The sequence below is a fragment of the Mauremys reevesii genome, linkage group 11 (genome assembly GCF_016161935.1).
Source record: "Mauremys reevesii isolate NIE-2019 linkage group 11, ASM1616193v1, whole genome shotgun sequence".
NCBI lineage: Eukaryota > Metazoa > Chordata > Testudines > Geoemydidae > Mauremys > Mauremys reevesii.
The window spans coordinates 72,389,508-72,417,424 of record NC_052633.1 but is presented as its reverse complement, the minus strand read 5'-3'; the positions used below and the strand labels follow the sequence as shown (position 1 = coordinate 72,417,424).

At 44.0% G+C, this 27,917-nt stretch overlaps 1 protein-coding gene and 1 non-coding gene across 3 annotated transcripts; one reads left to right on the top strand and one right to left on the bottom strand.

The window, feature by feature from the left end:
• Window positions 1-274: 274 nt before the first annotated feature.
• Window positions 275-27,383, top strand: PECR (peroxisomal trans-2-enoyl-CoA reductase). 2 transcript variants are annotated; one of them, XM_039495907.1, is made up of 8 exons: window positions 275-422; window positions 3,985-4,118; window positions 18,615-18,780; window positions 19,884-19,965; window positions 22,868-22,964; window positions 25,558-25,668; window positions 26,363-26,474; window positions 26,610-27,383. In XM_039495907.1, the coding sequence occupies exons 1-8, from the start codon at window positions 293-295 to the stop codon at window positions 26,696-26,698; spliced, it is 921 nt and encodes a 306-aa protein (XP_039351841.1). In that variant the 5' UTR covers window positions 275-292; the 3' UTR covers window positions 26,699-27,383. The 2 variants fall into 2 exon arrangements, with proteins under 2 accessions (XP_039351841.1, XP_039351842.1); XM_039495908.1 differs by lacking the exon at window positions 275-422 and adding an exon at window positions 1,706-1,840.
• Window positions 18,088-18,166, bottom strand: LOC120375228. Its single transcript, XR_005586530.1, has one exon. It is a non-coding gene; the product is annotated as a small nucleolar RNA SNORD36 (small nucleolar RNA).
• Window positions 27,384-27,917: the final 534 nt, after the last annotated feature.

Here is a 27,917-nt window from a genome sequence, read left to right as displayed (position 1 = left end):
CTCCTGCCCCCAGCCGGTCCGCAGGGGGGGAGGGCTGGAGATGCTGCTGCCCCCAGCGCCGGACACTCCTTCCCCCTGCTGGGCTTCCCTAGGCGGGGGGGTAGAGGGCGCTGTCCCCAGCCAGGGCCTAGGGGCGGGACGGGGGAGGGGATCTGGCCGAGGAAGATGCTTCTGCCGCCGCAGCAGCCTCCCACCCTCAGCCCCTGGCCAGAGTCTGGGGGCGGGGCCACGGCGGGCCACGTGGGAGGGCGGGGCGCCTATGGGGCGGGGTGAGGGGGGGCGCTGTGGTGAGATGGCGGCGCAGGGCAGCGGCGCGCTCTGCGGGGTTCTGGCTGCCGGGCTGTTCCGTCACCAGGTGGCCATCGTGACCGGCGGCGGCACGGGCATCGGCAAGGCCATCACCGCCGACCTGCTGGGCCTAGGTGGGGCTGGGGGCCCGAGAGCTCCCCGTGGAGGGGGGAGCCGGGGGGGGCGAAGAAGGGTGAGGGAGGGTGAAGAATGGGGGGAGCCCTTGCAGTGGGGAAGCTGGCATGGGGGGGGGACACTCCACTGAGGAGGTGGGGGAGAAGAATTGGGGACCCCTCCAAAGAGTCGGTGCACAAAATGGGCCCTGTGGTTGAAGAAAATGGGGATCCCCAGAGGGGTGAGGGAGGAAGCCACTTAAGCACCTTTTGTCACAGATGCTTTACAAACCCTAATTCCGTCTCTCCTCAACGTGTCATTTAGGTTTATATTGCACAGATTGGAGGGGAAACTGGTGCAGTTTTTGTTTCCAGATAACAAACTCCCACTTCGTAGTTGGCACAAGCATGTCTTTATTCACCCACTGAAACTGGTTTAAGTCAATTAAGCTTAATTTGGTAATTGATTTAAAAACAGGGTGGATAAAAATCAATGATTTTAAAAAAAGATGTTTTCTTTAAATTGGATGTTTTTGATAAAAAGGCTTTTTCCTCAAAAAGCAATCTAAAGATAGTTTTAATTAAGATACATTATAGGTCAAAGATATCTCATTATGGAATAGGGATTATAAATTCTTATTCTGTAGTATGAGACACAGAATTCATTTACAAAACTTTTCTTAAACATTACAATAGTTCATGGATTAGGGACCCAATTTTATGGGGTTCCAGGGACTTCTGTATAGATGATTTAGGTTAATCTTTCTATCTACCCAATGGGACTCAGTGCCCAGTCTCGAAGATACCATCAGTGATGCTTAGTTTTGCAGTTCTCAAACTGTGGATTTGTATCTCCAAAGAACATGCTTGTTAACAGCAAAAATGTTTTTAAATAAATTAATATAGAGAGGTGAGAAATAACAGACCTCAACCCTATTGTTCTTCTGCAAATGTGTGTACACAGAGTCAATCCCTTACCTCTCTCTAAAAGTGCAAAGTTTCAGAAAGTTCAATGAATAGAAGATTGGTGGGGGTAGAATAGATCTGGACAAGAAGAAATCTGGAGATCAGTGTGAGAAGGGAAGGACAGACAGTAAACACAAAAGTGAAACTGTTTGAGCAGCATATTCCAGAATGCACTTCTATGTAGAAATCCATGATTAAATCAAGTCCACCCCGTTTAAAGATCAGTATAGTTGCACCAGTACAAATTTGGTAGCTAGATGATACCTCAGTTTCTGAGGGTACGTCTACACTACCTGCTGGATCGGCGGGTAGCAATCGATATATTGGGGATCGATTTATCGCATGTAGTGTAGACGCGATAAATCAATCCCCGATCACACTCCCCTCAACTGCTGAACTCCAGCTCAGCAAGTGGCGGAAGCAAAGTCAACAGGGGAGTGGCGGCCGTCAATCCCGCGCCCCAAGGATGCAAAGTAAGTGATTCTAAGTCGATCTAAGATACATCGACCTCAGTTACGCTATTCTTGTAGCTGAAGTTGCGTATCTTAGATCGATATTCCCCCCCGCCCAGTGTAGACCAGGCCTGAGCTTCCTATGTCTGCTGCAACAGCCTTTAAATCTTGAGTGCCTTAGAATTGACACCTCACCGGTAAACCTGGAGAAAAGGCATGCCTTATGTAAATGGTCATGCCAAAGTGTATTGGTATTACACTATGCATTTTGTTGGCACAGGTGGGTCATGGACTTTATTTTTTTTAATCACTGGTCCAGGACCACTACTTGGAAGATTGTACTTGTCCCTGATCTGTTTGTAGTTGTCCATGGTCAAGCCCCTTTGCAACACATTTCCACAGTATTTCAACAGCCGATATTTTGCAGTGCCTGTTGTTAGAGATCTAGGGCCTAGTCCTGAAATGCTTACTACTGGGCATAGTACCTATTATGAGGCTAGTCACTGATTTCAGTGGGTACACTCTTGGTAGTTAGCACAATTCCTGATAGTAAAGAATTTGTAGGATTGGACCTTTTAAATGCTTTGCATCAGCCGAAATCTTGGGGTAACAACTTTTCCAATGTTGTTCATTTCTAATCCATGTAGTTGGCAAGATATGTGCCTTTAATCAGGATATGTGCCCAAGGCCTTCCGTTGTGCTGCTTTGGCATAGGTCCAGGCTAGAATCTACTGTCTTATATCCTCATAACCATTGATTTTTTTTTCTTTTGTAAATCATAAAGAGAAACTAGCTGATTATTCCTATTCACTACTTTGAATGTATTACAGTTTATATCAAATAGAAATGCCATATTTTATTTAGATGTACTGTTATACAGAGAATTAGTATTTTTTGTTAAGTCTTGTTCATTGGCTCATCTTTTATACTTCTTTGCTGAATTAGCGTAACCTGTTAATTGGTGATCAGAAGTGCCACTTCTGGTATGACAAGACTTTGAACTCTACTGCTCTAAGCTGTACTAAAAGCTCATGAATAACTTGACTCTTTTGGTCAGGTTATTGTGAACATGACCGGTGCTCTTATGCTAAGAGGTAGGAGACTTGCATCTGAGCAGGACTTTTAAGTCTGCTAACATAAGACAATAGCACCGGGTGACTGAAATGCTCATTTCTAGGGGCATGCTGCTGGCGTACTTCCCTCTGTATTGATGTCAGGAAATAATGAAATGTCAAATTCATTCCTGGTGTAACTCCACAGAAATCAGTGGAGTTGCACCAGGAATGAATTTGGCCTGGTTTGAGCACTTCATAGAGTGAAACCTTCAATGCCGATTTAAAGTAGCCCTGAACACTCTAGCAGTCTATGTGAATCTAATTTGCTTGCAGCAGTCTAGAGCCTAGTGAACAAGTGTCCACACATAGCAAAATAACATTACAGTTGGGACTGAGCTTCCCCACATTGAGCTTTGAAAGCCAAGGATTAAATGGTCTATGAAGACTGAGCTCCCTTCTCTTCCCACTCCCTCCAGCTCAGGGTGTTTAGGATGCTGGAGCAGCATATGGGAAGCTGGCACTACTGCTCGCCATAATGTACCTTTATCTAGTAAAGAAATTTGGTCTCCAGGGCCATAACGCAGCAACTCTTCTGAGCATTAGATTCACATACTACTCACTGAGCTCCAGTAAATCGGCTCTTGTTTGGTACAAGGAGTTGAAATACCTTTGAACATTTTTTTTTAATTAACAATTCTGAGGTTCTTAATTCATAGATCGGGCAGCCCTGGGCACAGACAACAAAGTAATAACTGAGGGTGCTGTGCTGATTCATCAATTTACAGGCCACCCTAATAACGTCAGTAGTTGGGGAGCAGAGGGAAGCAAATTGCAGCCAAATTTTCGATCACTTTCCCTCTAGCACTTTGTGACCCTGCAAATAAGCCTGGCTCTGATTGTAGAGCCGCCTTACCTCCAGAACTTAAATGAGGGAAAGAGATGCGAACCCACAGAGACCAGAAAGTTACACTGACAGCTGATCTCTAACTTCTAGGCAGCTATTAATGAGCTGTCAGTCTTGCAAGAAATCTCTGACCTTATTAAATGTCTAATCCAGCTATCCTATTTGAACATCTTCTGTCTAAAGGGTTTTTGTTTTTGTTTTGACAGGTTGCAATGTAGTTATTGCCTCTCGTAAACTTGACAGATTACAAACTGCTGCAAAAGAGTTGGCTGCTAAAATCTCTTCCTCAAATCCAGTCAAAGTGACCCCCATACAATGCAACATCCGCAGAGAAGAAGAGGTAATCCAGATGAATTCCTCTTGTGTTTAAAATGTTAAAGATGTGTTGAGGCTATTAAAGTTGTCTCAACCCTCAAAGGCTCTTCTTTGATCTTGCTCAGAAGAATGAATGCCATAGATCATGTAAATGCATTGTAGCATTTTTTTGATTTTATTGTTACAAAAATTTAGATGCAGGGGAAGAGAAGATTGAAAGGACTGAAATTAACCATTTCCTGGAGGTTGCCAGTTACTGCAGGAAATTATTATACTGGATACGCCCTCCTGATCCTTAATGGGTTGGTTCTACTTAGTGCTCCAGAGAAGTGTGTATGTGTGTGGGGAGAGGAGGAAAATCACACCCGCAATGGCCCTTGCAAATATGCCCTGGTAAAAATTTCTTTGACACCTCAGATTTGATGGTTATTTAACAATCTCTGTGAGTAAGAATCACTGTACTTCAACATCTAGCCCCACTTATACCCGTTGCAGTTTCTTATGGTCAGCTGCTGTCTTCTTGGCTCATGAGATGGCAGGGCCTGCCAACATCTGATGGGACAGAGAAGTCAAACATTGACTACTCCCCTCAGGGTAAAATCAGGCATGTTGCGGTTGGGTAAGCCTCTGTTCAATAGCTAATGTAGACTCTTTACCTGCCAAACCGCAGGAGCTATACAGCAATATTTGATTCTTTCAGAAGTCTTATAAAGGGTCATCCTGGTGAGGGGAAAAGAAACATGGGATCAAAGTGGTTGAGCCATGGAGCTAGTGTACTCCTCCCTGGACTGGGGATTGGAATGCCTCTTGTTGCTCTGCAGCAACCTGTCTGGACAGCACCCCGATGCTGCTCCTAGGTAGGCCAAAGGAATTTAATCTTTCTTCATTGGCTGATGGAAAATCACTGTGATAATGGGCTTGGAATATGTACTGTACAGCTGTGTAAGAGGAGAGTCACCTCCTTTAGGCGACTCTTTTAAGCAGAAAAATGCTTGTAATTTGAATGGTCTTCTGTGTGACCCAAAACTTGCTGAAAATCCTAAATGCTTCTCATGGCTGCAGGTCTTCATGCTTGTAGATCATGGGGCTCAGACCAAAAGTGACTGACACAGGCTTGATTAACTGTTAACTAACTGGCTGAATACTAGATTGCCAATTTCTTTTGAATTAAGAAGAGATTGAAGACTTTGGACGATGTCATAAAGCCTGCTTGAGAGCAGAGGGGGGTGGGGGGAGACAGGTAATCTGTTTCTCTTGTAAGGATTCTGACCTTAATATCCAATTAAAATTGGAGAAAGCTTTAGTAATTTAGAACTGAAGATGAACTGTGTTCCAGTCTCTAGATCACTCTGAAGTCTGGCAGGTGAATGAATGCCTGCTTGTTGTTACACTTATAAATAAACATTAAAAAATGTAATGATTGAGTCTGACCTTTATTCTAACACAGTCTTGAACGAGTTCATGAAAACAGCTAAACTTCCTGATCTGTGATGGCGATCATTGACTCATCTGGTGAATTTTCCTAACCACTCAAAGCCTCAAAACGCAACAAAATTTAAAAGCACATACCTCCCCTTCAATAGCTATATACTTTCTAAACCTATCTGGTCAGTTTTACTATCATAAAACAATCAGCGTAAAAGAATAGAATAAAACAGCTACTAATGCCATAAGAGATTTATAACAATGTACCGGGTGCCTTTCAACTAGAAGAGCTGGGCCCTAAGGGGCTGTCCAGAGTGTATCAATTCACTAGCCTGTGAATTTCAGCTCAGTATCTACCAGCAGCAGCAATGCTATGTAATAGGTTAGGACAGATGGCAAAAGTCAACTTCAGCAGTTGAAGCTACAAGGGCAATATAAATAGGGGGAATAGAAATACCAGAGTCAAATAGTATCAGAGGGGTAGCCGTGTTAGTCTGGATCTGTAAAAAGCGACAGAGTTCTGTGGCACCTTATAGACTAACAGATGTATTGGAGCATAAGTTTTCATGGGTGAATACCTGCTTTGTCAGATGCATGTAATGGAAATTACCAGAGGCAGGTATAAATATGCAGGCAAGAATCAGTCTAGAGATAATGAGGTTAGTTCAATCAGGGAGGATGAGGCCCTCTTCTAGCAGCAGTTCTTACTATAGTTATTTCCCCTCATTTTAAAGATTGACGTACAGAGAAGTGACTTATCCAAGATGCCACAGTGAATCCATCGAGGTAGGAAAAGAATGCCAGAGACCCTACTTGCAGCTATATTCAGTAACCATTAGATATAGGTAGTTCTAGTTTTTATTTTTTGTGGTCCTCTAGCCTGACATCTTGCATAACATGGGCCATAGAATTACAGGGCAAAATTCTTGCATCAAGTTCAATAACTGCTGGTTGAATTAGAACATCTCTCATAAAGGCATCAGTCTTGTTCAAAATACTTAATTCTAATGATTAATAACTTTCACTGTTAAATTGTGCTATATTTCTAGTATGAATGGCAAGCCGCAACTTCCAGATATTAGCATACAAAGTTATAACGAGCCATATTAAAGAACGCTGTATCAGATATCTCCTCCCCATGTAGATCCTCAGACTGGGATCAAATCTCTCTGAACTCTTTTTTTCTTCTTCTTTTTTTTTTTTTTTGAGCTCTTCTCTGGACCCTCTCTAACTTCTCAGCATCCTCCTTGACCTATGGACAGCAGAACTAAATGTACTTCACTCCCTAACATATAGTCTGATTTCAAATACATTTTGAGATCCACGAGAAGTCCTGAATAAGAAAATGAAACTTTCATCCTATGGTCCTTAGGTACAGCCTGTAATTCTTCTTAACTAACTTCATGGGTTGCATTCATGGGTTCCCATTTAAGTTGTGTGTTTAACATTCTCTACCTCTGGACTTTCCAAGGATTACTACATTATCACCATTTAGTTCTTTCCTAAAATCAAACAGATATTTGAGCAACCTATTGCTCCAGTTTCTAAATCAGACTTGTGTGAGTGGAGGTTACCAGGGTACTTCCTCAGGCCAACACTGACTGTAAATACTGTTTACAGTGCATTTGGCTACCTTGCAGGGAGTGCGGTGAAAGTGGTTTTTGGGGTGCTCACCGGCAATCTCTCTGTCTAAGCTCTAAAAGAAGTCCTGTCTGTCCTTGATTTGAAGGATGGTGGCTGAGATGTGGCGCTGTTAGAGGAGGGATCCAGTGCAGATATGGAGGATTCTTGGGAAGAGGTTGTGGCCCTGTGGACTAGTCCTGAGTAGAGCTTAGACTGGGATAAAAGACCCATGACAGCAGTTTTAAGTATCATTTTGTATTACAGTATAAAAACACAAGACCGGTGTCTTTTTTTGGCTGCAATCTCATCATCTTTGTGATATCTCAGATTAAACACTTGGAAAAGTAAACCTTCCTATTTAAAAACACAAAACAAAAAGCCAGAAAAATCAGGTACAGGAGCAAGGTGTGACCCAGTGTGCCTGGGGTAGCCTTTACTGAAAATGCCAACGTCTGGGCAGGCTGCAAAAAGGAGAGCTGATTCTTCTAAAACTGGTGGATAACACTGAAGTTACTCATTAATCCATCACAAACTGTGCTCCTGATCCCCCTACACTGGTTATTAGCAGAGGATTCAGGGGGCCTGGGACAAAGTGGGGGAGCGGACATTTAAAAAAAAAAAAAAAAAAGGCGCCACCCGCTGCAGCGCTTGTACTCACCAGGCGGTGCTCCCGAGTCTTTGGCAGCGGCAGCGGGTCCTTCACTTGCTCCGTGTCTTGAGCAGCACTGAAGGACCTGCCGCCGAAGACCTGGACTGCCACTGGGTGAGTAAAAATTAAAAAGGCATCTCTAGCCAGGGAAGGGATTTTCGGCCAGGGGTTGCAGGGCCTGGGGCAAATTGCCCCACTTGTTGTTGTCGTCTCCCCCCCCAGGCAGCCCTGGTTATCAAGAAGCTAAAAAAGAAATCACACAGCCTCCTTTATTGCATTCCAGTAAAGCAGTGGTCCCCAACCTTTTTGTCTGGCGGGCGCCAGACGAAGGACCGTGGTGGCGGTGGAGCACCTGCCGAAATGCCGCCGAATTTCGGCGGCATTTCGGCGCCGACGCCTCTTGATGATGTCGCTTGTCGGCGGCAAGTGACATCATCGAGAGGCGTTGCCGCCGAATTTCTGTGGCGTTGCGGCAGCGATGCTTCTCGATGACGTCACTTGCCACCAACAAGTGACGTCATCGAGAGGCATCGCCACCGAAACGCTGCAGAAATTCGGCGGCATTTCGGCGGATGCTCCACCGCCGGCCAGGACGTGGGTGCATTTAGATGCCCCCGCGGGCGCTGCGTTGGGGACCCCTGCAGTAAAGTATTGCATTCTGGCTTCCAGTCAGCACATAGTCCAGTACAGTGAGACGTTATTTAAAAAACTCTGCTCACTATACAAAACGTTTTTCTGGCCCCAGAGGGCCAGCCACATTGTCAGGTCAATATTAGGTTGGATCTTACCCAAAATACCATGTTGCCAGCCAATCCTTTAGTGTCTAAACCTAAAGGTTTATTATAAAGAAAAATGAAAGAACAAGAAGAGAGTTGTTAAATGATAAAGCACTCAAATACATACAGAGATTCAAAGTCCGTGTATCAGGTTCTTAGCACTGTTGGTGAGTTTGCTGGTTTGAAAGTCCCTCTGGAGCACATCCACAGCTTGGATGGGTCATTCAGTCCTTTGTTCAAAACTTTTTCAGTGTGTAGAAAAGTTACTCCAGAGGTAAAAAGCAGAATGAAGACAAAATGGAGATGCTGCTGCTGCCTTTTGTATTCTTTAGCCATGAGGCTTGTACTTCCTGTATCCCAAACGCAAGCTTCACAGCACATGGAAAAGCCTTAGGCCTGGTCTATGCTAGCGGGGGGGTTCGAACTAAGGTACGCAAGTTCAGCTACGCGAATAGTGTAGCTGAACTCGAACTACCTTAGTTCGAACTACTTACCCGTCCTGACGGCGCGGGATCGAAGTCCGCGGCTCCCCCGTCGACTCCACCACCGCCGTTCGCGGTGGTGGAGTTCCGGAGTCGACAGGAGTGCGTTTGGAGTTCGATATATCGCGTCTAGATGAGACGCGATATATCAAACTCTGAGAAGTCGATCGCTACCCGCCGACCTGGGCGGGTAGTATGGACGTACCCTTAGAGTTCTTTGACCATAGGCATGCTGACTCAGCAGGTGTAGTCTCTGGCTTTTTTTCAACGGGTTTATTGTACAGTTGATGACCCTTGATGGGCCATTGAACAGGCTAGGCCATGCTGATGCGAATCTGGCAGTGTCGCCTAGAAATACAGCACAAGTTTGGAAATACAGATATACCATACATAGCTATAACTCATAATACAAAAGTAATACACACCTATAAACAGGATCATCAGACTTGGCAATTTATAACATTTTTGCAGACACCTCACACAGTATATCTGGTCAGATTCCTTGCAATTTTATAATATTGGTATCAATATCATAAAGTGTCCTACATATTCCATACAGTGTCACACAGGGCATCTCTTCTCTCCTGGAGCCCTTCATGGCTCCAAAGACGAGTAAGAATTTTATCTCAGTTGTAACTCCAGAGAAACTGGAGCAGAGATTCTTGAGTAGAGGAGCTCTAAGGAGGATGAAACTGCTTTCAGAATCACCAAAAGATCTTATTCTGCTGTTCTAAATCTCCTAATAGAACATCTAGTGTGAAGATGACATAGTGTCCGCTCTATCTTGTCTGCCTCGTTTGAAACTGCATCACACAAAGCTTTTGAGGTTGCAACTCTCCACATGTAGCGCTTGCATTTCGGCTGTCAGGGCTCTCTTCAGCCTACAAAGTGCTGAAGAAGCCGTATTGAGCGCTGCAGGAGGAGATTTATGCTAGACATCAGGGGAATAATTTAATGAATGCAAGTTTTGATATTTCTTTTAATTTTTATCCTCAGGGGCCTTCTTGCTTTCTAGCTAAGATGTCTTTTCACCAAGTATGCAAAAAATAATCCTGCTTGCTGGTGAAGGGCTTTCATAAGTAGTGCCTCACCTGTCACGTTCCTTTAATTAAAAAGACAACGCTGCTGCTTTATTGTCTTGTTTCTAGTTGTTTTACATACAGTATTTTGTAAAGTGTAGCAAGTCTGTTTTGTTAAGGCTATTGGGAAAAGGAATTCTGGAACATGGCTGTGTAAAGAGCCTGTGTAAAGACCTGGGTTTCCCTGTTGTATTTTCATGGGCGAAGGGATGTTTCATCTGGAACAACAGATTTGGGTCTCTGATGCCTCTCTTTGGAATAGAGCATATGTGGTGACCAGTATGGGCTCACTGAGGTCATGAGGCAGTAGTGATCTTAGTGATTTGGATTGAATACTAGTCAGTATCCCACACTTGCTGTTTCAGATGCGAGGGGGAGGGAGAGTGCATTCAGCTTCTGCTGGCCAAGATCCAAACTAAGTGGCTGTGTATCCCTTGTGTCAGGCCAAACCCCTTTTCCCAAGTTCCAAGGAACCTATCACTATTTAGCTCTTGTACCCCACGCTGTAGGCCGCAGGGATGGAGGAGCCCCACGATTCCTCTTTCTGGCTGCTGAGAGGGGAAGAGGCCCTTCCCTGTCTGCTTGATGTTTGGAGGAAGAGTCCTCCTCCCCACATTTCCTGTGTAGCCGTGGAAAAGGGGAGGAGTTGAGACTCCTTCTCTACCACCTGCACAATCAGGGTACAGGTGCCAGGACAGTTTTGGTGGCTTCTTTCTCCTCTTCCTTCATGGGAGAGGGATGGCCTTCTCTGCCCCAGCTCCTGCTTCTCCACTGCCTCTACATGGGTGAAGGGGAGAATCCTAGTACCTGCAATGCCACCAGGTCTTTCTTCCAAGCATAGCTAAGCTGGGATTCTTGGTGTGCTTGAGATCAATCAAGTGCTCTTAGCATTCTCAGGACTGTGTCAGTGTCCCCGACTTCAGGATTGGAAAAACTTCCGTGGATGAGGAAACTGGGGAATGAGACGCTGATTGGATACTGAACAGACAAGGCCCCTTGGGAAGGAGAAGTTGTGTGCTGTCATTGCAGTAATGCTGAGCACTGTAGCTCATTTGAGCATTCAGGAATGGCTTCCTTTTCCAAGAGACCTAAAATCCTCAAGCTTTACTGTAACTCTCTCCACTGACAGTTAGATTTAGCCCACATTGGTATAAAAGTACTCCATATCTATCATGCATGGAGTCTGTAGTGAAAGAATGTGGTTTGACAAATAGTGAGTAAGGGATTTCCATTGTGTTTAAAATAGCAGCTGATAACACATAATGTACTTCCCTCATCTCAGGTGAAAGGGCCTCCCGTTGTCTTGAAACACAAATACCAGAATTGCTAGCCTTTGATTCTCTGCACTCTCTGGACAATTGAAAAAAGGCAAATATAGTGCCCATCTTTAAAAAAGGGAAGAAGGAGAATCCAGGGAAATACAGACTGGTCAGCCTCACCTCAGTCCCTGGAAAAATCATGGAGCAGGTTCTTAAGGAATCCATTTTGAAGCACTTGGAGGAGAGGAAGGTGATTAGGAACAGTCTACATGGGTTCACCAAGGGCAAGTCATGCCTGACCAACCTGATGGCCTTCTATGATGAGATAACTGTCTCTGTGGATATGGGGAAAGCCACAGTATTCTTGCCAGCAAGTTAAAAAAGTATGGATTGGATGAATGGACTATAAGGTGGATAGAAAGCTGGCTAGATCATCGGGTTCAATGGGTAGTGATCAACGGCTCGATGTCTAGTTGGCAGCCAGTATCGAGTGGAGTGCCCCAAGGGTCGGTCCTGGGGCCGGTTTTGTTCAACATCTTCACTAATGATCGGGGTGATGGGATGGATTGCACCCTCAGCAAGTTCGCAGATGACACTAAGCTTGGGGGAGAGGTAGGTACGCTGGAGGGTAGGGATAGGATCCAGAGTCACCTAGACAAGTTGGAGGATTGGGCCAAAAAAAAAAAATCTGATGAGGTCAAACAAGAACAAGTGCAGAGTCCTGCACTTAGGATGGAACAATCCCATGCACTGCTACAGGCTGGGGACTGACTGGCTAAACAGCAGTTCTGCAGAAAAGGACCTGGGGGTTAGGGTGGATGAGAAGCTGGATATGGGTCAACAGTGTGCCCTTGTTGCCAAGAATGCTAATGGCATATTGGGCTGCATTAGTAGGAGCATTGCCAGCAGATTGAGGGAAGTGATTATTCCCCTCTATTTGGCACTGGTGAGGCCACATCTGGAGTATTGTGTCCAGTTTTGGGCCCCCCACTACAGAAAGGATGTGGACAAATTGGAGAGCGGAGGGCAACAGAAATGATTAGGAGGCTGAGGGAACTGGGCTTATTTAGTCTGCAGAAGAGAAGAGTGAGGGAGGATTTGATAGCAGCCTTCAAATACCTGAAGGGGGTCCCAAAAAGGATAGAGCTAAGCTATTCTCAGTGGTGGCAGAAGACAGAACAAGGAGCAATGGTCTCAAGTTGTGGTGGGGGAGGTCTAGGTTGGATATTAGAGAAAAACTATTTCACTAGGAGCGTGGTGTAGCACTGGAATGGGTTACCTAGGGAGGTGGTGAAATCTCCATCCTTAGAGGTTTTTAAGGCCTGTCTTGGCTGGGATGATTTAGTTGAGGTTGGTCCTGCTTTGAGCAGGGGGTTGGACTGGATGACCTCCAGAGGTCTCTCCAACCCTAATTTTTATGATCTATCAATTACTCACTGAGTTTCTTAATATGTCTTAAGTTCTCTAATGTTCATATCTCCACACATGCCCCTCTCTGTTGAAGTAGGTCAGTTTATTATCTCCATTTCACAGACGACAAAACTACATGCCACAATGTGACATGGTTAGTCCAAGGTCACAAAGTGATTCAGTGTCAGAGCAGAGACTGGAACCCCGGTCTTCTAGTTCTTTTTGATCCCTTAGGTCAGTGGTCCCCAAGCTGTGGGGCATGCCCCACATGGGGGGCACGGAGGAACATTCGGGAGGGCCCACGGTGGGGCTGGGGCCAGCCCCCATGTGGGATGAGGAGGGAGCACCACGCTTCCAGCCCTGCTTTGCCTGCAGACCAGCTTCTCCCCCAACCCCGTTCATCTCCACCTCCAGGCCCAGCTCCACTCTTACTCTCTCTCCACCCCCAGCCGAAGCTCCACTCTGCCCCCAGACCAGCTCCGCTGCCAGCCACTGCTCCACTCTGCCCCCTGTTCCAGCTCCAGCCTGGCTCTGCCTTCATTCCCTCTCCATCACCAGCCCCAGTTTCTCCCCCAGCTTGGCTTTGGAGGGATTGGGGCGGGGAGGGTGGACAGATTCCATTACTGGTAAAGGCGGGGTGCGTCTGAAAAAATTTGAGCACCACTGCCTTAGGTGATTGAATAATCCAATGTATATCTCTACATTTGCTTCTGGAGAAGAAGTTTCCATTAGCTGGACACTGAAAATCTATACAGGGAGAATTTCAAATTCAGGATCAATACAGAACCCTTTCTTACTTTCTCCCGTGTGAGCTGTAACTGGTTCTGCTGATAAATCTTTCTCTCTCACTGCACTGGCTGTGGTTACTGTAACCGGAAGAAACCCTGCAGTGATATCAAAATGTGCTTTCATTTGGTGAATTATTTAGAGGACAGCTGTAGTGTGAAAATATGGAAGTTTCTTAGCTGGACTGGAGACAGAGAGAGCAAAAGCTGGCACACAGAAAATAGGACTATTTTATTTATATTTTTTATTTTGCTGACAAAATGGTGAGGCAGTAGACACTAGAATTATCTGTTTTGGTTAAAATCCCCAAAAGGTCCGTGTTGAGAGTTAAATAGTTTATTTAAAAATGTTCAGTTCTCCCCTTCTGTTTTATTACTTTCTTCCTCCATGAAAGACCTTGTGTAATGGATGGATATGACTTTGTCTAGAATAAGTTATTCCCACTCCTTGAATCTGGCAGGGTGGATTGTAAGTAGGGCCCAGTGCCCTCCACAGCTGCAGGATTTTGTTCTACAAACTATTTTGTTTTTTATTTTTTCAAATAACGTTTCTAGTCCCCTTCAGCTAGCTCTGAAAGACATAGTCTGAGGTCTTGTCTAAACACAAAAGTTGCACTCTTTACCTAAATTGGTTTTTAAACTGATTTAGCTATATGGGTGCAAAACCATGTATAGACACTTATATCGGTTTATGACTGGAATACTTGGGGTTTGGCTTAAAGCTAAAGACCTTAAACTAAATGTTCAAACTGCCTCTTGCACCAGTTTAACAGTATCAGTGGAAAAAAATTAGACCATTAGTTAAACTGGTAAGCTCTTAGTGTAACCAGTACAAATGCTTTCTTCCTTAATATGCAGTGTTGTGCAAGCTTGAAAGCTTGTCTGTCACCAACAGAAGTTGGTCCAATAAAAGATATTACCTCACCCGCCTTGTCCTTCTTCCAGAGTGACAGCCAGAAACAATAACTGAGAGAGGTCTGAAGTACCCCATTTTGCTCAATGGGATGTTTACTCTGATATCCTAAACATGACCATTTAAATGTCAAAAATAACTGTTTCATAGTTTACCATTTTAGGAGAAATATCTAAAAAATATGTCTATCCTGCTATTCTAATCTGCCTCCTGTACTCCTCTGGGAAACAGAACTTAAGCTCAAATTACATAAGGTCTTTGCATAGCTCCCATCCCTTTTGTATCTCGATAACAAGCTACTGGACTGATCATATGTATTTACTTAGAAGTTTTTGATTATGTATCTAAACTGCTGCAGGATTTCCAGTGTGTCACACCAAAGTGGAACACATGGGGCATCAGTCACTAGGCATGTGGCAGGCACTTTCCTTTTTCTCCCACTATGTCCTAGCATTCTGCCCACAGCGTACATCAAGTTGGCTTTCAATCACTAGTAAACTTGATTTAATTCAGACTTCAGTCATTTCTTTGTTTATCTCCTTTCCTACAGCAAAGTTCATTCTCATTGGTTGTTACAGCAGTTTTCGCTCACCTTATTAGAGCAATGTTACTTGGTATCAGTCACACTGGTATTCCTGTATGTCTGTTCTAGTTAATAATGGGGGAAGGCTGCTGTTTAGTATCTGAATTAAGTAATAAGAACAGGAGTACTCATGGCACCTTAGAGACTAACAAATTTATTTGAGCATAAGCTTTCGTGGGCTACAGCCCACTTCTTCGGATGCATGGAATGGAACATATATTGAGGAGATCTATATATTATATACACACACATACAGAGAGCATGAAAAGGTGTGAGTTGCCCTACCAACTTTAATAGGCCAATTAAGTAAGGGGGAGGAAAAAAAAAACAAAAAAAACCCAAACCACTTTTGAAATGATAATCAAGATAGCCCAGTACAGACAGTTTGATAAGAAGTGTGAGAATACTTACAAGGGGAGATAGATTCAATGTTTGTAATGGTTAAAAGTGTTAACGGTTAAAGTGTTCTCCTACTGGTATGCAAAAGAATTAATGGACACAAGTCTGACATCAGGAATCATAACACTCAAAAACCAGTAGGAGAACACTTTAACCTTTCTGGTCATTCAATGACAGACCTGCGGGTGGCAATTTTGCAACAGAAAAGCTTCAGAAACAGACTCCAACGAGAAACTGCTGAGCTGGAATTGATATGCAAACTAGATACAATCACCTTAGGTTTAAATAGGGACTGGGAATGGCTGAGCCATTACAAACATTGAATCTATCTCCCCTTGTAAGTATTCTCACACTTCTTATCAAACTGTCTGTACTGGGCTATCTTGATTATCACTTCAAAAGTGGTTTGTTTGTTTTTTGTTTTCCCCCCCCCTTACTTAATTGGCCTCTTAGAGTTGGTAGGGCAACTCCCACCTTTTCATGCTCTCTGTATGTGTGTGTGTGTGTGTGTGTGTGTGTGTGTATCTCCTCAATATATGTTCCATTCCATGCATCCGAAGAAGTGGGCTATAGCCCACGAAAGCTTATGCTCAAATAAATTTGTTAGTCTCTAAGGTGCCACAAGTACTCCTGTTCTTTTTGCGGATACAGACTAACACGGCTGCTACTCTGAAACCTGAATTAAGAAATGCCCCTCGTTGTGATGTTTAGTAAGTTGTAGTTCATAACTAAATTGATTCTCAACTTTTTAATGCTCTAATAATGCAGATGTAAATATGCCATTAACTTACAATCTTAAGTCTTTACTTGGGGATATAAACTTTCAGCTGTATAATACCTGTCATCCAAAGTGTGTACAAGAGTCACTTCACCTGCTACTGAAATGCAGCTACTTCTGAAGAGGAACATAACTGCTGTTGCACAGTATATGGCAACACTACACACAGTTCAGGACAAAAGGTGAAGATGCCCATCTCAAACTGAAACTCTCCAGGGGGAATTTTAGGCGCCTACTTAAGTAAGGACATTAAGCTCTAGTCTTAAATTTATTGTCATTGTCATCTTACTTCATTGTTTTTATTCTGTTGAATAAAAAGCTCACCCAGTTGTATTGCTCACACTTTTCCCGCCGCAGTCTCCTGTCCTGTCAGTGAAGATGAACGGCAGTTGAAATAATCACGAATAATGTTAACAATTCCTGTGGAGAACAGTAAGAGATGAGTTTTTTTGGGCAAAATGTTCACCTCGTACATAGTAATAGCTAAAAGTTGGTACTTACAGAGTTTTAACTTTTTTTTAATGTGCTGTAGACTGAATATTTTATTCAGTGACTAGCAGCTTATCTAATCACCTGTTAGACTTTGTATTCATTTGTTTGAACTCTGTCAAGTTCAAGGTACTTTCCCTGTTCTCCCTCGCGCCCATGGGGGCGGCTCTAGCTTTTTTGCCACCCCAAGCACGGCAGTATCAGTGCTTTCCTGCTCCACATCTCTGGACTATGATTTCTAACAAAGGGGAGCTCTGAACAATGGACTGATGACCCTCTAATCTTTTGGGTGAACCAGAGAGACTAATTGCAAATTAGCAGATTTAACATCACTACTACGATCCTGATACACAAACTCTGAAATCAGCTGTAATGGATATGATTCATTTGAACCGTTTAACAACTCTTGTGCTTTCTTTTATATATTAATAAACCTTTAGTTTTAGTTTACTAAAGGATTGGTTACCAGCATGGTTTTGGAGTGAAATCTTGAAGTATATTTTGACCTGGGGTAAGTGGCTAGCTCTCTGGAGCTGGAAGAACCTAATATATGTGATTTATGAGTTTAATAATCATTTATCACAGACGTCTGGTTTGTCTGAGTGGTGCATGAGAGGCTAGTGTGCCTGCAGGGGGCTCTCTGTGGCTTCATGATAATTTGTATAGTATTTTGGAAGTGCTCATTTGGTTTGGTGAAATCTTCTGGAATATACCACCAGTCTGGGGTACTTGCCCTGTATTTTGGCAGTCTGACCTGAGATTGGCATTCTTAGCCGTGTCCCATACCAGGCAACGTGACACAGGAAGATCGTCTGTGGTGGATGTAGTCAATACAGCCTCCTATTTCACTTGAGAAAGCTGATTGATGTATTACTGCCCTTAGCAAGCAGCAAGGTCCTTTAGACAACGAAGTTACATATGTTTATGAAGATTACTTCCTCAGCTACTGAAGTGCAACACTTTCTGAGGATGTGATACAGTAGCCATTATAACCCGCAACACAATATGGCTGCTTCTAGAACAGAAAGTGAATTTAAAATATTGTATCCATTCAGAATGGCCGTGAATTTAAGTACTGGAAGGCATCAGTAACTACCTTATGTGGAATTTGGCCAGGACCCAACCCCAGGAAAAGTGCCATAGGAATTTTAGTAACTTTGAATGCCTCATTTTTACATTTTATCAAAAAACATAACCTCCAACTGCACAGCTTCCCCTTTATTTCAATACTTCCAGCACCTGGGTTATTCTTGGGAGATCTCCCATCCAAATACTGACAGCCCAGACCTTCGTTAACTGGAGCTGTCAGGTTGAGCTGTCACAGCCTGAGTATAGTTTTTTTTTATTGCTCAGGGTTAAAAAGCTCGTATAGTTTACTCTTCATGGTTGAGTTTCAGGTGAAGAAATTCATACATCATTGCAATGCCCAAGCCTCACTATGTAAAAGCCAGGACTTCTAGGGGTGTCTGGAGCAGTATCAGTAGTTCAGTAACAGAGCTCTCTAACTGCATTGAGCTAGGAAAGGGTAAATCCATAACTGGCATTAATTTGCTATGCCAGGTTTGGAGTCTAGCTCAGGCAAAGGCATGTTAAGACATTGTTCATTATAGAAAACAGCATGAAGTAGTAAAACTAACCTTGGAAGAATCTGAGAGAAATTGTTACTGTTCTTACTTTGTATGCATGTTCTGTACAACATGTAAGAAACCGAATTGTACTGAATGCAAGGTTGTTGCCTAGGAGAACTTGTGGAAGGCCGGTCCATGGTTGGCACATTCTTTTTGTAGATGGGGAGCACACGCTGTTAAAATGGGATAGACAGACTAACCCAGTGACCTCTTAGAGAGATTATTTTTAATTGCTTTTATTAGGTGGAAGCTTTGGTGAAATCTACGCTGGATCTGCATGGCAGGATCGATTTCCTGGTGAACAATGGAGGGGGCCAGTTCCCCAGTCCTGCTGAAGCCATCAGTTCAAAGGGCTGGAATGCTGTCATTGAAACTAATCTGAGTGGGACCTTCTACTGCTGCAAGGCAGGTGAGGACTGGATGTGGCAAGAAATACCAGTAGGTTCAAAAGGCTGCCTGTTGTTCTCCCCCCCTTTACACACAGTTGCATCACCGTGGATGTCTGTTCCCATTAATCTTATCCTAAACTAAATATACCGTAAATACTCATTCATAAGCCAAATATGTTTGGTAAAAAAGTGACGCATCAAAGAGCGGGGGCAGCTTATAAACGGGTCTACACCAACATCTGATGATTTTAAAGTCTATGGAATCATTGAATTGAACATCTAGTATATTGTTGTCTTGTTTACCTGGAGCATCTGCAAGCATGGAGCCCCTCAGCTACCTCTGGCCATTGGCTGGGAATGGTGAACCGCGTGGCCACAGGTTGCTGAGGGGCTCCATGCCTGCAGATGCTCCAGGTAAACAAAACATTCCGACCCGCCAGCGGCTTATCCTGACGGCCAGGAGCCAGAGTTTGCCAACTCCTGAAATATAGGGTCGGCTTATGAAAGGGTCATACAGTTTTTGCTATTTTTACCTAACCATCTTGGGGGGTCGGCTTATAAACAAATGGGCTAATGAACGAGTATATACGGTATATATTTTATGTCTGTTATGAAAAGAGTGGAAGGATGGTCTTGTGGCTAAAGCCAGGCCTGGGAGCCAAAAAGTCTATTTCCGGTTTTGCCACAGACTTATGTGGCCTTAGGCAAGTCACTTAACCTCTCTAACGCCTGATTTCCCTGTCTGTAAAATAGAAGTAATACTACTTTCACAGCAGGGATGTGAGGCTAAATGTAAAGTTCGCACACTGTGATCCTTGGATAGAGAAGTGCAAGTTATTAATTATGAATGCAAAGTAGTTTAATGGGAATCAAGATCCTGGTCCTTCCACCAGAAGTTCTCAAAGCTCTTTGCAAACACTGATGAATTGCTCTTGACTTCACATACCTGTTGTTCCCATTTTCAAGATGGGACTGTGGTTTAGGGACGCAAGGTGATTTGTGCAAAGCCTCACGGGAAGCCTGTGGCAGGAGCCTTGACTCCCACTTGTGTACTCTAATCATTAGGAAAAATCATTTGAAAAGAGAGAGATGTTGAGTAGGTTATTTTCCTCCCCTCATACAGTGTACAATGCTTGGATGCGGGAGCACGGAGGAGCCATTGTCAACATTGTAGCTGACATGTGGAAGGGGTTTCCTGGCATGTCGTAAGATTATTTTCCTTCCCTATCCTTTTTGACCTAGCAGTATTAACCACTTTCAGCTGAGCAACCCCAGCAGGGCCTCCTTTTTGATCAGGGGCTATTCTTACAGAAAATATTCATGCGCTAGGCAGCAACGGGGGCTTGGAAGAGTGGTTATTGCTCTGCCTTGACACACTGTTTCCACACGTCTTTCTGTAGGTATTTGCTGTATGTGCAAGGATCTATCATGAGTTTAGAAGCAGCTGCAGCAATAGATGGAATCTGTGTTCCACACCAGCTGGACTATATAAAACCAGGGGCTTGTCTGCACTGTGGCACAGTGTGGGCTGCACAGGTGTGAATTGCAGAGCACGCTAGGAAGGGCTGCATGCTAACTACCCTATGTGGATGCTGCTGGCACGAATTAGTAGTGTTGTTTGAAAGAAGACTGCGTTACTGGGACTAGGTACAGTAGAACCCCATTTAACTGACCATCCATTATCCAGCTCTCCGTATTAACCGAACAACCAGCACGTGCATACAGAAGCAGGCCACTAGATGGCGCTGCAGTCCCGCACTTTCCCATTTTCCAGATTATCAGAATTTTTGATTATCCGGCCTGGCCCCAGCCCCTATTAGATTGAATAAACAGGATGCTTCTGTACGGGTTAGTTCACACCAACAGCACTCACCTGGGGCAGTTAGCATGCAACACTTTGGTGCACTCCGCAGTTCACAGCCCTATAGTCTGCACTGTGGCGCAGTTTAGATGTAGCCCCAAAGCGAAGCCTCTGTTAAAGTTGTGATGTGGGTGAGAGCTGCCTGTGAGTTCTGTGTACGCAACTTCTGTGCTGGTCTTACTCTGCAGAGAGTGTTGCCATCCTCCCGTACTGTGGATGTATTGGTTTACCTGTTCTCTAGCTGTAGCATGATCTTGGGTCATGGGGGGGTTGTTGATTGGGAAGGAGTGTGTCACAGGGGGCCCTGCCCCCTTAGGCCCAGTGTGGGGTTGGTACACCTTGCCACACAATCGTTGGGACTCCCTGTTGGATCAGGCAGTTTCAATGAGGAGGACTTGGGGCCCTGGCAGGGCCCAGCAAACACTCAGTCTGTGTCTCCCAAGCCTCCTGGCTGGGGAAAACAGTAGCAGTTGGGGGGCTTTAATCCTCTTGGCAGGGCAGAGCAAACAATCAGTCTGCAACCCCTGGACGGGGCAGAGCAAAGCAAATAGCCTAGGCCCCTAAGCCTCCTGGCTGGGGCAGGCAATAACAGTCGAGGGGCTCTGACACTCTGGGCAGAGCGGGACAGAGCAGTCAGTCAGTCTGTAGCCCTAGAGCAGGGCTGAGCAAACAGTCAACCTATGGCTTTAGCCCCCAGTAGCCACACCCAGTGGCAAGTGCAGAGCAGGGGAGAGGAAGGGCCCACCCCACTCCACCGGGTTCCAACCCAAGGCCCTATGAAGCTGGGAAATTCCCGGGTAAAGGTTGGAGCATCATCGGCTTCTAATATGTTCCCTGGATCACTTCCTGCTGCAAGGCTCATCTGAGGAATCTCCTCGGCTGGCAGCGGCTCAGCGTCCCAGTAAGTCTCTGCCGTTGGCTGGTCGTCCGCAGCGTAGTCCGGGTCCACGGTTCCCACTGCTTGGGGAGTTGCTGGTGCCTCTGCTGGAGCCTGCAGCACACATTCTTCCTCCTCCCAAGCCAGCCCAGACTGACCTGGGCTGCCTCATTTTATCTGTCCCCTCCACCTGGAGCATATGGCATCCTGGGCCCACAGTGATTGGTCATGTCCTGGTGGCCCAGTGCAGGGTTGGTCACAGAGCATCCCTAGCATTTTCTGACCTTGTCTCGCAGGTAGCCTCACTCAGCCTTCCCCAATCCCCACCATGTGGATCTCTGTTTTGGAGTGACTTTATCACGTACAGCATCAGGGTTTTATTTGCTGAAAGCTGTGGAGTAGACAGGACCAAGAATGTTACTGCCCCTAATCCTGAGTGGGAATACCAGAGTAAGGTTGATCAGTACAGGCTGACTCCTTTGTATGTTCACTGTTGTGCCTTCTCTCTTGAGCAGGAGATCGTGTGTATCTGCTTTCAGCAGTTTTCCTTCTCTTGTTGCATCTTTTAGCAGCAACAGGTGCCAAGGCTCTGCAGAGGGGAGCATGAACAATAGTTAGAAGTCACACACGCAGAGCTCATAGGTAGCTAGCTCCCAATCATAACGCAGAGGCTGCACTGCTGGAGCCTCTTGTCATAGACAAACCATCATAATGCACTTGCTATACTTTTGTTTGTATTTTTTTCACTTACTGTGTAAGAGCTGGAATCTGGCTAGTCACTGTAAAGATAACTTAGCGATCCACAAGGTGGGGCAGGCACTTCAGTTTGAAGTCCTCTGCTCTGGAATTGACCGATGTGTGAGCTCTCACTGAGAATATATCAGTACCACATTTGGGAAATAAACCCAGAGCTGGAGAGCCTGAGCCTCATCTCATTTACAGTAAAACTAAGATGGAAAGAGGTTTCATCGGGGCACAGTCTGGCTTGTTAATCATGTTTTGTGCTTCTGTACATTCACATGACTATTGGCAAATTAACTTCTGGGTTCCAGTTGCACTTGATTTACCTGTCCAGCTGTGTAATTGTTTTGTCCTCTGGGGTTCCCTCATAGAATTATCTCACACACCCATCTGATGACCTGTAGTCTTTCAGCAGAGCTTCCTCTTGGCTCTTTGCTGTTCCTTAGGAGAACAAGCTTGTTGGAGTTTGCTTAGTAAGCTGGAAGATGCAACTCTCACTGGCCTAGCCATAAACTCTGTGGTTACTGTTTTGTTAGTTAGATTTTTCTTGCATTTTTCAGTGGGGTAGTGAGAGAGAACACAGTGTTACCTCTTGAAATTGATTCTTTCCTTTCTTTCTCTGTGATAGACATACTGGAGCAGCAAGAGCTGCAGTGGATAACCTAACCAAGAGTTTAGCCATAGAGTGGGCCCACAGTGGAGTGAGAATCAACTCTGTAGCCCCTGTAAGTAACAACACACAATATGATCAAACTTATCAAAGGTATAGTCCCAGATTTAAGACTTTTCAAAACCAACTGGGGTGGGGGGTAGAAATGCAGAATTTGTGGACGTTGTGTGGCTAAATCCCAATGTCTGCTTTGAACTCTCAATTTCATTTAGCACCACCACTCTGAAGGGTTCTTAACATCTTCAGGGCCCTCTGAGTCTGTTTGCACTGACTGGATGGTCTGTCTGTCAGGAACATGGGGTCAGTAAAATCACTTCTACTTCTGTGCTTACGTTAGCACTTCCCCTGCTTTTCTTCTTTAGGGGAAAGATACTTGGGGAGTGGGGGAGAAATGGCTTTCAAAAGCACATTATGAAAACGTACACAGTGCTCAGAATTTCAATGGAGGGTACACGAGTGTGTGATTTAGGAGATGTCCTATATAGAAAGGACAGTTATGTGATGATGGTGCAGGGACTGGGAGTTGAGAAATGGCTTCTGTCCCCAGCTCTGACACACAATCTCTCTCTCTAGGATGTCAAACAGGTTCTTAATCTCTTTTGCCCCAAATAACCCCATTTTACATGTGAGGAAATTATTTGGGGCAAAAGTGGATGTTTGGAGAGTGCAAAAGAATTCACTATAGAAGAGTGTGTGATGGTGGTGGTGCTTTCATGATTCGTATCAATGAAACACACACAGACAGGAATGCAACGTACAGCCTAGCTAGGACATGCTTGCCAGATCACTGGGGAACTAATTATGTATTGAGTAATTGGTTGAAATCATGTTATGGAAAGACTAACTGCCTATTCCTAATGCATGCTGCTGTGAATTAAGAGACATGGCAGCCTTAGCTTTGAATGTTGATGTTGCTTGAGTTCTAGTTGTTGTAAGTTACATCCTAAACCACAGTCTGTTTCTGTAGATTTGATTTATTTTTTTGTTGAGAGATATGTGGGAGGAGCAGAATTTTCCCCAGTACTTTCCCATTCAAAATCCATGTTGCATTCTCCTTACAGAAGTCAGAGTTGGGAAACAGGCCTGAAGGGGACCCTTCTTCTGCCTGTATGGGATGGTGTGTGTCCAGTTAAGCTTCCTATCCAGAAACAAGCAGTATTGTTAGTATTGAGATGGGCTGTTTAATTGGATGCACACAGTGCAGCTCCATTCAGGTAGAAAAACTCAAGCTTCCTCAGAGGTCTCTGCATTTGGGTAAAGGCTGCATTCTGGCTCCTGTGAAGCTTAATTGATCATATATTTGCAATGAGAACTACTGAACGACTTCAATGTTTAGATTTTTGCCTAGTTTCTTAGGTTTATTAACTCTTGGGGAAATAAATTAACATAGCTTGTGTGTAATAAGACATAATGCATGTCTGGCTTTTTTAAAAGACTTAATAATTATCCATTTAATCATATCAATTATACATTATTGCATATGCCAAGCAGCATCTAGAATAAGTAAACATATATTTTTTTAATTCACACAGTGCTTGTATTTTAATACGTCATGTACCCAGTGCACACTACTATAATTGTCAGATATATCAAATTATGTATTAACATTAGAGGACAGTTATTTACTGGCTAGCCTGTAATGGTTTCATTACTGTGTCAATTATGAAAATCCATATTGTAGTCAGGAGACACACAGATATGCACAACTATCCTGTATGGGTGCACTACTTTTGCGGTAACCCCCAAGAACATTTCACTGCAGGATCTGGGCAGGGGCACCAAGGAAACATGTATGAGGGAAGCAAATTGTGTTTCTAAAGGAAATAACTTGCTTGTGCATTTAAACACTATTCCCCTAATTCCCCAAAAGCTGTGGTCCACATTCCTCTCAGACTCCTATCACCTTAATAGCCACACTATGGATTAATGACATGGAAAATTTTGGTTGGAATTCAGAACATTTCTCCTGTTTACAAAACCAACAGTCTTGAACCGTGCAAATTATGCACATAGCTGGTCATATGACCCTGTGTTTCAATTGCTGTTACTTTCATCTTCCCTCCCCCATCCCTTCTGCCTGCTACAACCTTCTTAATCTAGAGTGGAAAGTCTTCAGGGCAGGGACAGTCTTTCTCTACATCCATACAGAACCTAAAACATGGGGCCCTGAATCTGGCTGGGACTCTGCTTGGTACCAGAACACACACAGCCAGTGTAGGGATCTGTAAGAGAAGAAGAAAGCTTTGGCCGTCCTATTTGGATTATTTTGCTCTCCTCCAATGAAAGCAAATTTTAAATATTTGTAATTCCAGAAAGAATCTTTTGGGTTCAGATTTTTATACCCAGTGTCTGGAGCTGTTGAGCTGAGATTGAGGAATTAATTACAAATTTGGGAAAACTAGGATTTTGAATGGAAAGAGCAGCATAACAATAACTGATGACTTGAATGACACTGTTATAATCATGAAGATGCTAGTAGCTACCTGCATTATAACTAAAGTGTCTCATTATTCTGTCCAAGCCCAGTTAAAAAACTCACAGCCAAGTGCTGTTTAAATGGTAAAAATGTGTCAAGGTTTTAAACTTTTCAGAGTTTCAATTTATGCAACAATACTTTGGTCTCACGATGCTTTTTGTTTTCAATATAGGGAGTAATATTTTCAGAAACTGCTGTTGCAAACTATAAAGAACTTGGTGAAGAGATGTTTAAAAACTACATTCAAAAGATTCCGGCCAAGAGACTGGGAATTCCTGAGGAGGTAATGCATTTCAGAACATGTTCACTGATTCTACCTCCTGTACCTCTGTCCTGACACCATTATAGTATATGGAGGACAATAAAGGATTAATATTGAGGTGGTGAGGGTGTTAGAAAAGGGAGAGCTTGGAGAAAGGTCCGGTAGTGTGCAAAGAATTGCTTGAAGACTTAAAAACAATCATCCCATTAGGAGATTTATCCAAACATACTCTGAGAATGTAAAATATATTGTAAGTACTTGTTCCTGGTAAAATAAGTTCTCAACTTAGTTACAAAGGAAGCTGACTAAATGAGAAAAGAATTGAAAGTATTGAACAGTAAAGTCAGAAAGTAAAAGCATAAGGGATTAAGCCATCTTCCAGTCAAACGGCTGATCAGTAAGAACACTCTTTTCTTTGACAAAATAATGAAGCCTCTTTAAATCTTTTTCTGGCTTCAGTATGGAAGGTAGAGAGTGACAGTCTGCTGCTCAACTTAAAAATTTTGTTGTATTAAGCCATATTACTTAAGTGGCAGCCATGGCTGCTGTTGGGAACTTGGCTTAAAGTTGCTGATGACCCATATCCCCAGGTATCTGCACAAAATGAGTATGCCTCAGTAGGTGTCTCACACCTAAATCAGCCATTACATACTTTGTAACAGACACAAATCCCCAGAAATCTGAGTGAGTAAATGGCATAATTCTTCATCGTTAGGTCTCGCCTACAGTGTGTTTCCTGCTCTCTCATGCTGCGTCCTTTATAACTGGGGAAACTGTGAAGGTGGATGCTGGTCAAAGCTTATATTCCTCCACTTGGGAAATACCAGGTAAAAATAGGTTGATGGGATAGTGTCTTCCGGTGATGAAACTTGGGAAGGGTGGTGACTGGGTGTGGGACGATATAAGAATAGAGGGCTAGTTTTGCAGATGAACTGATTGTTTTTGGTATCACTTCTCCCCAGATCATAACAGGTGGCCTTCAGCACCAGAAGGAGACAATTCCAAGGCCCTCAGAAAGATGCTTTCTGGCAAGACTGCATCAAAGCTGTGAAGACATGAGACTCTACCCCATCCCCAATGGAAATGCTGACAATCTAACACTTACCTTTGCTTTGTAATTCTAAGTAAATTTGGGTTTCCTGCTCGTGATGCAAACACACTGGAGTGCCTTGATCTTCATCTATTTGTAAGCTAGCCCATAAAATCCTTATATCGTGAATATTCTCCTCTGAAAACTCCCCTTGCCTCAGAAGGTTTGGGAACGATCGATTCGTCATTACATCAGCATTCAACAGCTTCCACATGAAAGAAGCAATGAGGAATCCCCAGTAGATGTGGCCAAAATCTTGCTCTAAATCTAGTGAATAAAAAGCCAGGAGAGGCAGGCACTCTCCATCTTAGGCAGGATATTAGCGTAGGCAGTATCGAAGTGATTGAAAGAGAAACATCCGTAGCCTGTAATGAGTGGGAAATGTCAGCTGAAGCCCTGTGGATGACTTTGGAAAGAATGGAGTTTGAATCTCTGGGGGATGTTAGTTTCTGCACAGAACTAGCATTCTGGGCTGCGTCAGTCTGGGTACTCAGCTCATAGCCCGGGCTGCCCAAGAACGGTTAATTAAAGTGCGCACACAGCTGAACTGCACTGGGAATGAGGCAATGCTATCTGTGCCTGATAATACAGACAATACTTCTGTATCTTTCAAAATCAATAAAACATACGAAGTTGGTGATGTTGAGTGTGCTGGCTGCAAATCTAATTCAACAAAACCACCTCACAGAGCAGCACTGGTTAATACTATTGATTTATGCTTCACATCTTTCTGTGTATGTACTTTCTGTGACACTTTCTCAGGGGGCCAGGACTGAGAGTCACCTTGTCATCCCTCTGCCTCTAGTGCGGGTGCTTAACTGGATGCCAGTTCCCTGACACCAGTCTGTTAGCTACCCAAACAATCTCCTCTGGGCTCTGCCAGCCCTTACGTTGCCTTGCAGGTTAACAATAGGTGCCCCTGAGCCCAAAGCATTTCCTGTAGTATCCAGCCCGTCAGTGGACAACTCACAGAAATTACCAGGGTCGCTATCCCCAAGGGGACAGTGTATACACTAGCTTGTTTGATTCAACTGAGGAGCAACTCCTACAGAACAGCATAGCACGGAGATATATTTGTAATGAAAACAATAATAAGTTCACTGTCGAAGATTAAGATTTAAGAACTAGTGGGGAAGGATAATGAAAACAGAAATGGTTTCCCGTAAAACAGTCATAAAAT